Raw genomic sequence first — 12232 nt, 5'->3', positions numbered from 1 at the left:
TTTTTTATTGCGCGTCCATACTTGTTTTGTCGCTTTTTCGTGGCTCTTTTGCCTTTTCATTACTTTTTCATTGTGTTTTTTGTCGCTCTTTTGTTGTTTTTTGGTCACTTTTTTTGGTTGCATTTTCATTCTCGTTTTCGTCGCTGTTTCGATACTTTCATTTATTGGCTTAATGAATTTATCTCCAAAATACATCTTGAAAATATTCGTCTAAGAAATAAGGTTTTGGGCCAATGGGACCTGTACTAACGTATTTGTCCAAATCATAATCATGATGGATGATCATTTCATATACACAATTCATATTATCTGTAACGATAATGTTGTCATCCATGTTATGGTTAGTGATGTTATTAATCAGCATAGCTCATTAATGGCAGCACTATGCCGAGAACACCCAGACTGTTCATGGTCTGTTTGTTTGTTTTCCTTTCCGTTTTTTTTCCTGTTATTAACATACAGCGAGGCAGTGGTTGCTGTGCACATCCGACCGAGTGTTTGCAGGAATGAGTATGAGTGTGGGGGTGAATGGAATATGTGTGGGCGAATGTGTGTAAGTATGCAAGTATGCACAAAAGAGGGGATTATTTTTCTTTTCATATATATCTAATATCTGTATTGATACAGCTTAAAGAGGGGGTATCATGCTTTTTTCAATCACATAGCACCAGTCTATATCACACTACAATGACGAAACCTTCTGTTGGTCTGTAAATGCAGTAAATTAGAATAACTGCCTTGTATAAAATTGCTCTCTCAAAATGGCTGTAGCGAATGTCTTGAACTAGGCCTCTGTCTCTTTAAGAACCTCTGACCCTTTCAGACACGCCCCCTCCACACGCTGTCTGTGGCATCAGTGGGGAGGGGGTTCTGCTGAGGAGCAGTGGTTGGTTACTCGGCTGGTGATGAAAGCTCGGAGGCGTCTCCAGGAGGTGGGGGCGTTCCTAGGAGGACTCAGGCAAACCTATCCCTAAAATGGCCGCCATCAGAGTTTTTACAGATGACTCAAAAATACTTGAATGTGCCAAGGCAACACTTCAGACATGTTTTTAATGAGGGAATGACATAATAACATGATGTAAAGCTTGAAAAAGTCGATTTTGCATAATACCCCCCCTTTAACGTTGAAAACTCAATTTAATAAAAAAAATAAGATTATTTAGGAAGCTTTTATATCTGGGTAATGGCAAACTGGAGGAAAAGTGCACAGCTGAGGTGAAAGTGGCTTAGCTTAGCACCAGGCAAATGTGAACATGTCACTGTTTCATTACTGCAGCCCCCAAAAAAGGGAGCACCCGAATGACAAAAGGTGGAGGCAGGAGGTAGGCTATATGTCAAATTGAACAGAAATCGCCATGGATATTATAAAGACACTTTTATTTGTACAAAAAAATAATCATTAGATACTGATATAGTACAGTATTTACTCGAGAAGTGTACAATGTTGAGTTTAATGGTGCATTATGCAACTTTCCACGTGGAAAAAAGTTGATGTTTGTGTGTATTTGACCTGTTAGTGACCCCGCGGCTAATGAGAGGTCATCGTGGCACCTTCATTTTCCATCACAGTGGTTTCTAGGACGCTCCAGGATCATTTGTCTGGAAGGTTTTCTCGGCTGACGGTGCCTCTCAGGTAAACCTGAAAAACGATTGATCCTGGAAAGTTGTAGAGAACAACGTGATGGAAAGTAAAAGCCCCATGCTGACCCCTCATACGGCCACTGGGTCACTACAAGGTAAAATACACACAATTATCTTTTTTTTTTCTTGCTTAAAAAGTTGCATAATGTACCTTTAACATCAGCTTTAACCGAGCACATTTTCCCCAGTTCAGCTTTACCCATTTTTATAATATTATATAGCCTTAAACTTTTTTTTGTCTCCTTTTCATCTCATTTTTGTTGCTATTTTGACACTTTTTTAAAGAAGGATTCACATTTGTGTAAAGCCAAACTGGAGAAAATGTGCTTCAGGCGGGGATTAAGAGGTTAAAGATCGTGCAACCATTGCAAAAATCCTCTGTAGACTTTGTTGCTACGGTCACTCGACTTAAAGTAACCTTTTCCAACTATCTGAGGCCTGACGTGGGGTACAGCATAGGAAATGGCCCATTAAAGAGAATAGATGCAAGCTGATAATTTTATGCTCACTACTGCCACCTCAGGTCTTACGTGGAACTGCAGTCTCTATATTAAGCTCGTGCATGACGGCACTTCGGATCGGAGTGACAGTGCAGGATTTTAGAGGCAGTTGTGGTGAACAGGTCTGGGCTCATTCTACACATTAGGACACAGTTTTAACATTTTTAAACTCTGTATAGTCCCTTTAAGTGTAGGAGTATGAACTATGGTTGCATTTATTGGGATAAGTCACCATGAAAAGTTGAGACTACAAGACTTGGTGATCCAGCTTAGTGCCTTCAAGGTATGACTATGGTGTGGAAGATATCTTTTAATTCCTTTGAGAATGCTTGGTCAGGAGTGAGATGGACTGGGGAACCCTCAACTTTTATTCAGTGTATAATATTGTTCTGTAGTACATTGTATTTGATAGTTTTGTTAAGAATTACACACTGTAAACAATTATCGTAATAAACTGCATAACTTTGCCCCCACTGCTGTACCTCTGCAGAGCCCGACAGTACAGACCTCTGCACTGATAACCAGTCACAACCAAAAGTAAACTTGACTTGTGAATTTGCACCTTTTTGCCTAATGTATAAAAATCTCGACCACTTCGAAACACCCGCTAACAGTACGTTTTAGCAGCAACTCCAGCTCTCCTTTTCCGCCACTGTCTTGCTTGTAACTTTGAACGACCCGTTGCACACAGAGCTGTAGTTCACCGACTTGTGTCTTTTGAGTTTTCCAGCCACAGTGAGAACAATGTCTTCGATCTGATCCAGCTGAATCGGCGACTGTCTCTGGGACGACTTGGAAAGTTTTTTTGGTGGGATTTTGGCCGAGGTTTCGAAAAACATCATGCCGTGGGAATTGGCGAAGCTAATGGCTGTCGTTTGGTCCACTTGACGATCTGCTCTGCTCGGGACGCGCAAGTCGCTCTTGTTTCCGACCAAAAACCTACAGAAAGGAAAGGAACATTACAGGTTTGTGCTTTTGGAAGGCATAAATCATAAGGTCCGTACATTTCTGTAATTTGTGAGCAGAACTGTGGCACTGCAAGGTTAAAAATTTGACTCCCACTCATATGGCATTTGCAGGTGCTCTTACTTCCCTCATGACCCTAAAGCAAACATAAGTGACTCCTCTAGGAAGGTACTTCTGACCAAAAACTCATCATCTATTCTATTTAGTAGAAATAATGCAACTTTAAAAATAATTTTACTCAAGTACAAGTAAAGAGTAGTGGCCCAAATATTTACTCAAGTAAGAGTAAAAAGGTACTTGGAGAAAATTGTACTTGTTTGAGCCAAAAAGTTTTGTTTCTTTATATATTTGTTTATTTGGTCGGGACAGTGCATGTTAATGAACATACGTACATGGACACATGCATGCAAACACACCACACCGGATTGTAGCTTTAAGCTAGTTTCCATCCACTGTTTTTAGTGGTAGGGGAAACTGGAGGAACCGGAGGAAACCTACGCAGACACAGGGAGAACATGTAAACTCCACAAAGAAAGGCCCCGTTCAGGTGGGAATTGAACCCAGGACCTTCTAGCTGTGAAGCTAGAAGGTAACCCTAACCACTGCACCAACGTGCCCTGCCCTGATTTATGTTTCAGTAATGACATAAAAGATGAGAAACAAAACATGAAATAATGTGAAAACTGTGATATTTTCAAAGAAAATCCCATTAAAATATGTCTTTCTGTGTTCTGTTTACTTAAAGATTTAAGTAAACAGAACACAGACATACAAAGAAAGACAAATCTATTTTACGTCAAAATTCAGATTTTTTTACTCAAGACATTCGATACTTAATGTAACAAGTGAATTTCTCCATTGTGAGATCAATAAAGGCTTATCTTAATTTTAACATGACTAAAATATGGAGAAGTAAAATGCACTGTATGAAAAAACTACTTGCAAAAGTAGTACAGTTACTTCAAATGTACATGTACTTGAGTAAATGTAACAGATTACTAGATATCATGAACTATCTATCCATCCATCTATCCATCTATCCCATAGGCTTCATTGGCAGGTGTTCAAAAACATCTAAATGATACCAATATCTCAAATATATCGTTATTGTGATATTTCTTTTTTATATCGTGATATATTTGGCCACATGGCCCTGCCCGACTATTCAAACCATTAAGGATAGATTCTCACATTAAACACACAGTATTTATAGCAGAATAAAAATGTCACAAGATTTATTCCCATCCAGTGTTGCATTCCCTTTTAATAATGAAGAGTCAATGACGTTTCTCCACTGATTCTTCCAGCTTTTAATAATGTCTGACAGTTCTTCACCCATTTTTCAAAAAGCTTCTTTCTGCAATTCTTTCTCACGCAGACCAAGACTTTTACGGACTGCCACAGGATGACTCTCGACATTGTTGCACAAGAAATGAGAAGCTACTCATTGCGTCATATGGGTTTTAAATAGAATGTTGCCACGTGAAAGACAATCACGCATGTAGTAATTATCCATTCAGAGGCGAGTCACATACATATTTGCTTAGGTTTATCCAGGTGGCGACTGGTACTGTAGCGTTTTGGTTACGAATGACTTGGTGACCATTCAAAGCCATTAACTATATATACAGGCGTTATTACCTTGGGATATCCTGGCCGAGAGAGTTCTGCCGACACTCCTCTATCCAGGATCCGAGTCCGTTGAAGGTGGCGGGACAGGTGACGTCGTATATGAAGAGCACAGCATGGACGTTCCTGTAGTAATGCTGCACCATGGACTTTCGAAACCGCTCCTGCCCCGCCGTGTCCCACAACTGAAGCTGCGAGAGTCAATCAAGACAAAGAGTCAGGAGGGTAAATGAGGAATTGGTCTGTTATTGTTAACCTCGTAAACCCCGCCTGAACTGAGCACATCGTCTCCAGTTTTGGCTTTACCCAAATCTAAAAGCTTTTTCGAAAAGTGTCACAAACTGACAAAAAAGTGGCAAGAAGCGATGAAAATGTGGCAAAAATTAGATGAAAATGTGGATAAAAATGCAACAAAAGAGCGACAAAATGTGACAAAAAAGCGATGAAAATGTGACAAAAACGTAACAAAAACCCCCCACAAAAGAGCAGCAGAAAATACAACAAAAAGTGACAAAGTGATGAAGAGGGGATGAAAATAAGTGATGTAAAAAGTATAAAAATACAACAAAAAGTGACAAAGTGATGAAGAGGGGATGAAAATAAGTGATGTAAAAAGTATAAAAATGCAACAAAAAGTGACAAAAATTTTGAAAAAAATGTGACGAGAACGCATTAAAAAGCAAAAAAAAAGTGACGACAACGTGAGGAAAATTATCCGTTGAGATGACTTTTGTAGATTTGGGTAAAGCCAAACTGTAGAAAATGTGCTTGGGGGTTAAGAGGTTAAATCACACAAAGGGCTGCGTTAAATGAGAAAAAAAAATTCATGAAAATATAGACCATTTTGGCCACCTCTACTCACAGCCTTCATGCCTGATTTTGATGTGGAAACATTCAATAAAATTATATATTTTTCCTCATATTAATGTCAGTAATCTACTGCTCAAGTATTCAAGTTTGACATACATTACATACATTTCTTATTGCCTAAATGACAGGAGCGAGGTCTTGTATCTCCCTCTTTTTTTTTGGACAGAATAAAGTTAACATACATCACATGGCAATGCGGATTTTTACTTTTGCTCCTGTATGGATTGAGCCTAGAGGCCGATCTGAGATGGTCAGGCTATATCAAAGTCTATTATATAAATTAGTTTAGGAAAACATTTGCATATGATTTTTCCTATTGCTGTTCAATGTAAAAAGCACAATATAGAATAATAAGCGGATTCGGCATCTCACCGAGCGCAATGCATGCTGGTCCAGGTTAAAGGTCAAGACAACCCAGATCATATCCCAAACTGTTAACATGACCGAGTGTGACACAGATATTGAATATTTTGAGCGTTGAAAATCGGTGTTTTAAAAGAATTCTGTAAGAAACGGGGACGCAGTGTTACTGGGAAGAGATAAAGAACTCGTGGCCCTTAGTGCTAAACCAATAAATAAAGAAAAAACTGTTGTTGTATTAAGTAAATAGTCGTATTGGTTACAAATAGCATTACCAGTTAGCTATACGTCAAACTTACTGCTTTAATCCATTCGCTTCACGACGTTCTGGAGCTTTTCTTTCAGTAGGAAATGTGATGAGCTCGTATGGTGGCTCCATATACAACGCTGTGAGGTTCCTTTATTGCACTCGTGAATATGGCAAAACTCTCCCATAGACTGATTTAGCCCATGTGGACAGTCACACTGCAATGGAGAATGAATGTGAACCTGGCATATCGCCGTAAAAACACTTTAAGCGACGTAATAGTCACTAAATAGCCGGTTGTTCTACTATGATAGTCTGGTTTCAATGGGCTTTGTTGACACCGTGGGTAGTTGTGAACTTTGACCGGAATATTACCACACATGCGTACTGACAATGCTGATTTGGCTTATTGTAAAAGTTTTTTTTTTTGTCGGTGAGTGCTCTGTCCCACCTAATGGCCAAATTTAGCATATACAAAGGTGTTTTGATGCAGGACTAAAGCTCAGTGATATCAGGCTGTAGTTGTTGCCACATGAATATAAATGTCCTTGGCCACTCCCATAACGTCCCACACCCTTTACCCTAAAGTCAATTGAAACACAAACCCTCCCTAAATGAACCGGTCTCAAGTAGGGCTGTGCAATTAATCAAAATTCGATTACAATTTTGATTATTACACTAAACGATTACAAAAATAATCAGAATTTTATTTTTATTATTACTATTTTTTGCAATCTTCTTTTCTTTTTTTTTGAAAAGCCAATTTGCATTATTTCATGTCACTGGGATTATTTTCCCTCCGTATTTCACGTGCCACGGCTCATACAAAAAAACAGCGCTGTGTGATGATGTCATCAGGCCGCGCTGCTCAGTTTACTTGCGCAGGTGTGAGGGCTGGCCAGCAGGGGGCAGGTGTGAAACAGAGACCTCTTCTTTATCTTAATCAGACTTGGAATCATTTGTACTTCTATGACTGTTCAGAAAACAGAAAATATTCAGCATAGTTTTTTGATTAATAAATAAACAACAAAAAAACAAAAAAAAGACAACAAATAAGCGTCAAAATCCCCTACTAGACTCCAGTACAGCTTTAAGATAAAGCTGAACCGGAGGAAATGCAGTTGGTTAAGGTGGGGGGTTAGATATTATGGTCTTGTTACACTGATAAGCAAAAGGATGGCAAGGCAAGTCGTGTGTTAAAAACGCACTTGGAAACACACACAGGAGGAACCACAAGAACAATGCGAAGGGTCACCATGTACTTTTCAACAATATCATTTTGCAAACAAATCTTCCAAGTCATAAATATTTCTTATGTCAGTCTCTTAGTGTTGCTCTAAAAAGGGAAAGCTTCAAATATTTTGGCTGGAAATTTGACCAAATGCAGGCGCTTCCTCTTTCAGTATCAACTATTGCAATATCATGATGATCTTACACTCACACACTTCATAACAAAGACTTTTACCACAGTGAGACAAGTTGATTTAGAGAATTACTAGGCTTCATATGTTCACTCGATCAGACCCTCCACACTGTAAGGACCAAATCTCTTTAAAATAGTTGCTGGTTATTGGCGCGTCCTCCTACATAATAAACACGCTATTTCTCCATGATCTTCCGCATCCAAAACTGGGGACCCACCTTGATTTTCTCCCCATCTATCTCCACCGTCCTCTCTCGGAAGTCCACCCCGATGGTGGCATCAGCTCTGCAGGGGAAGTCTCCTGCGCACAGCCGGTGTGTCAGGCAGGTCTTCCCCACGCCCGAGTCCCCGATCATCAGCACCTTGAAGGTCCGGTGCCGGCTCACCAGCGACGACACGCTGCCCAAAGAGCTGGAGAACTCGAGCGAAGACTCCATGAGGAACTTTGTTTTGGACTAGTTGAAACCCGAGACGTGGCTCGAGGTCGGAGCAAGTTGTTTCTGCTCGAGGCACGCTTCCTCTGTAGATTTTGACCCAATCATTCCCTCCTCCTCCGCGCTGGGTTTGTGCCGTGCGCAGGCAGAGGCCACAGCAGAAGAAGAGTAGAGGCGTTTCCTGGGCGTTCAGTGGGGAGGAATTAAAAAGCTTTTAAAGGTGTCTATTGGAATGCGCTCGCGGCGGTTTAACAAGCCATTGCAATTACAAGCACGAGTGAGTTTCTTCATTAAAGGGATATTTCGGGATTTTTCACATAGGGCCTCATTTCCTAGTTATCCACAGTGTTGTTGATTTCTGAAGATTTTTTTTGTTTTTTAATTCATGCAGTCCTTATATTTGAAGAGTTTAGCGGCGCTAGGCTAGTGCATGTCTATGGTAACTAGTAGCCTGCATCAAAAACAGTCACCCAAGCACAGTGCACCTGAGGCAAATCACTTATAACACCCATATGTCTGTGTTGACTGAATAATGTTTTTAATATAACCACTTTGCATGTAAAATAACTTATATCTGAGCAGCAGCTTCCTGGTTGTAAGATATGCAGCGGCGGAGTGATCTGCGAGGTTACCGGATCTACAGTAGTTTGTTTACCTGCGGTCGGCATTACTACACGTGAAATTCACAAAGGAGCTTTCTACAAATCAGATATGGCAACGTTTGGAGGACGACCCCATGATTTTGAAGAGGTTTTTAATGCAGGCTACTAGTTACCATAGACATGTGTTAGCCTAGCACTAGCATAGCACCACTAATCTCTTCAAATATAAGGACTGCATGAATAAAAAAATAAAAATCTCTCCAGAAATCAACAACACTCTGGATAACTAGGAAATGAGGCCCTATGCCAAAAATCTTGAAATATCCCTTTAAGAGAGTTATTTAGGCTATATGTGTGGATTTATGGGGGAATACCTATTTTCTTATGACAAAAGAAAGACTAATCAGCCATGCAGAGTATCTTGCTCCAACAAATCACTTTTTCATTACATTAAAGGGACATATTTTGGACTACACTGTTGCCTACAGTACGAAACAGCCTAATGACGAGCTCAACACAGAAAATGCTATTACTGCAGTGGGTAAGCAGAGAATGGATTTGGATGACAACCTAAATTATTTAAAGCTCAAAATCGACTGACTTTAGTCACATCTCCATGGTGACGAGCTGGAGACGTACCCACTCCCGGTACAGGAACAGCCATGTCTTAGGAGAGACGATCCACTCACAGCAAAAGTACATTTATGACAATATCTGTCATAAAATAAATGCTTCTATTTCAATTTTATTTTATTGGGTAATATTCTAAGCGGTGTGGCTTTAAATATCTTCAAATTGCATTGATGTAAACACAGCAGTTGTGATGTACATGGCACACAACCACACGCTTCCTGTTTACAAGATATGTCTCAAACAAGAGGATCCAGATACAACCACAGAGGAACTGATATGCTACGAAAACCCATAGTGAGGACCTAATACAAAGACGAGGTGTGTATCAGTCAAAGTGGTTGATCTATGGAGATATAACGGCTATTTTTGTGTTAGGTTTTGTGTTTGTGTGTTAGAGAAACTGTATGATGTGCCATCTTTGGTCACAGTGTCACAGCTTTAATGGGGTTATGCTGTATACAGGTGCTCGTCATGTAATTAGAATAGCATGAAAAAGTGCATTTACTTCTATTATTCAACTGAAAATGTGAAACTAATATATGATATAGACTCATTACATGCAAAGTCACATATGTTAAGCCTTGTTATTATTTTGATGATTTCTGAGATTTTTAATTTGGGGTTTTTACAAGCTGTGAGCCGTAATAATCAAAATGATAATAAAGGCTATTCAGTGCCTCTGGATAGTACTAATACGCCTTGAACTTTTGCACATTTTGTTATGTTTACGACCATAAACAAAGGGCTAGGGTATTAAAAAAACAAAACAAAACAGAATCATGTATCATTTAGCTTTCACTTGACAGTTGTCTGTTACTTGTGTGTGAACTTTCAGTAAAACAAATCTAAATAAAATCTTAGTTTATGGTTGTGAACATGACAAAATGTGCAAAAGTTCAAGGTGTATTAGTACTTTCCAGAGGCACTGTACATATCTCACTATGCATGTAATGAGTCTATCATATTAGTATAGTATAGTGTGTAGTATATTAGTTTCACGGTCTAAGTTGAGTAACGGAAGTAAATGCACTTTTTCATGAGGCATCATTTAGCACTTACTTAAAGTACATGTATTCTTATTGTATAATGTGCAAGATCAATGTATATATGTATATGTATATATATATATATATGTAGTAGTATGTGACATGTGTTCTAAATGTTAATAACAGAAGAAATAAACTACTTAAAAAAATGTGGCAGGCCATTTCTCATTTGAAAGCCAAGAACCTCTATAATTCAGCCATTCTAACGGAAGCCGACTCTTGCACTAATAAAACCAGAATTTGATTGGGGACAGGAGGTGCTGAAATTGTTGATGTGGGAGAGTCTTCATTTTGGTTCTATTTAACCAAAGCATCTGGCAACTCACTGTGTGTTGATCAAATAAAGAACCAAAAACCAAAACCAAAACCAAAACTCGACTGATGTATCATAGTGGTATTGTAATTGTGAATGAATACATTTCTCCCCCTTCCTGGAGCCGCCACCTTAACGTGGTGGAGGGGTTTGAGAGCCCGAATGATCCTGGGAGCTCTGTTGTCGGGGGCTTCGGGCCCCTGGTAGGGTCTCCCATGGCAAACAGGTCACAGGTCAGACAAAGAGCGGTTGAGAAGCCCCTTATGAGAGACCAACAGGCCCGGTTAGAAATATGAGGCCGTCCTCCCGTGGACCCACCACCTGCAGGGGGAACCATACAGGGCTGGTGCAGTGTAATTTGGGCAGCTCCAACTGCTGCCCCCACGACCGGGCAAGGGAAAAGTGGAAGAAAATGGATGGATGGATGGATACATTTCTCCATTGTGAGACTTTTTTTTTTTTTTTTTACAGGTTCGCCTCTTATCTAGGGTTACGTTTATGGAATATCAATACACACAAAAACATATTTTGCAGAAACATTAAGGCAATTCTTGACTGTAACCAGTAGAAAAGCACGGAGTTCTTAACATTAAAATGATTAGAATCCGTATGGTGTTGCTGCCACCTGCTGGTCATTTCTCTCTGTATCACCCGGATCATCTCTTTGCTGGACCTTCCTTCACTACAGCACTGACCTGAAGGCGAGAGAGTGATGAAATTCAAACTCTTCCTCTGTGACAATGTTGAGGTCCCGCCGTGCCGTCCCACGAAAGCAATGAATCATCTTAATTTGAGAGCAGAATGAAATGAGATGGTCCCAATTGTTTTCGTCGATTTTAATACAAAAATCCAGAGATATCATACATCATCATCATCTCATTTTTCATCTTTCACATGAGAACCCAAATTAGAGGAAAAAGAGGAAGAACAGAGATGTACAGTAACTAATGGGGGGGGCCATATGTTCAAATTAGAAATAAATGCCTTTATGTTCTTGACCGTGTTGTAACAATGTTCATTTCCTGCAGCGATCCGGTTGAAGTTTTTAAATACAGAAACGAAACAAAGTGGCTCTGCCGGGGCGTGAACTTCAAATCAAGATTCAAAAATGATTATCGTCGTCAGTGAAGTAAAGTTTGATCTTTACGTTTTTGCACAAAGACAGGAAGGCGTCTTATGTATTGCTTAGTTCTACCCAGCGCTCTCCAGTCCAAAACTTTGTAAAAAAATGTTTAAGAATAGCCGTGTACTTGGAGTTGGAGCAGGACATACATACATAACCTTTACAAGTTACAGCCTGTGCTACAAGGTGCTCCGTATTAGCCTTATTAAAATGGTTAGATTACATGTTTATTCCAAAGTTAACCCAGGAAGCAAAGTGGGAAGCACAGCCTGTCCGAAAAACCTCTTGTACAGAGCTATAAGTCCTGACAGTCCTCTTTGCGTGGGCAGCAGCGTCGTACATGTGCAGTATTACAGAGCAGGTGAGGGGTTACAGCTGATTTGAATACCTTTGCTGGATATCTTCCGTGTTTAAAAGATAAAAAATGTCCTCAGTAACTTCTGTG

At 39.8% G+C, this 12232-nt stretch overlaps 1 protein-coding gene across 1 annotated transcript; it reads right to left on the bottom strand.

Moving 5' to 3' along the window:
* Nucleotides 1-2750: 2750 nt before the first annotated feature.
* Nucleotides 2751-8112, bottom strand: LOC306960889 (ras-related protein Rab-33B-like). The gene is made up of 3 exons (XM_079553492.1): nucleotides 7855-8112; nucleotides 4749-4927; nucleotides 2751-3080 (listed from the first exon to the last, which is right to left on the bottom strand). The coding sequence occupies exons 1-3, from the start codon at nucleotides 8071-8073 to the stop codon at nucleotides 2762-2764; spliced, it is 717 nt and encodes a 238-aa protein (XP_079409618.1). The 5' UTR covers nucleotides 8074-8112; the 3' UTR covers nucleotides 2751-2761.
* Between the last annotated feature and the right edge of the window lie 4120 nt (nucleotides 8113-12232).

This window comes from Gobius niger (genome assembly GCF_951799975.1).
Source record: "Gobius niger genome assembly, chromosome: 3".
Lineage (NCBI taxonomy): Eukaryota > Metazoa > Chordata > Actinopteri > Gobiiformes > Gobiidae > Gobius > Gobius niger.
Note: the sequence above shows the minus strand (reverse complement) of the source record. Positions and strands in the feature narration are given on the sequence as shown.

Coding starts and splice junctions, on each gene's coding strand:
- LOC306960889 (XM_079553492.1), bottom strand. CDS start 8,073: ATGGAGTCTTCGCTCGAGTTCTCCAGCTCTTTGGGCAGCGTGTCGTCG. Junction 4,928..7,854: donor TAGATGGGGAGAAAATCAAG/GTGGGTCCCCAG, acceptor TGACTCTCGCAG/CTTCAGTTGTGGGACACGGC. Junction 3,081..4,748: donor CTCGGCCAGGATATCCCAAG/GTAATAACGCCT, acceptor TCCTTTCTGTAG/GTTTTTGGTCGGAAACAAGA.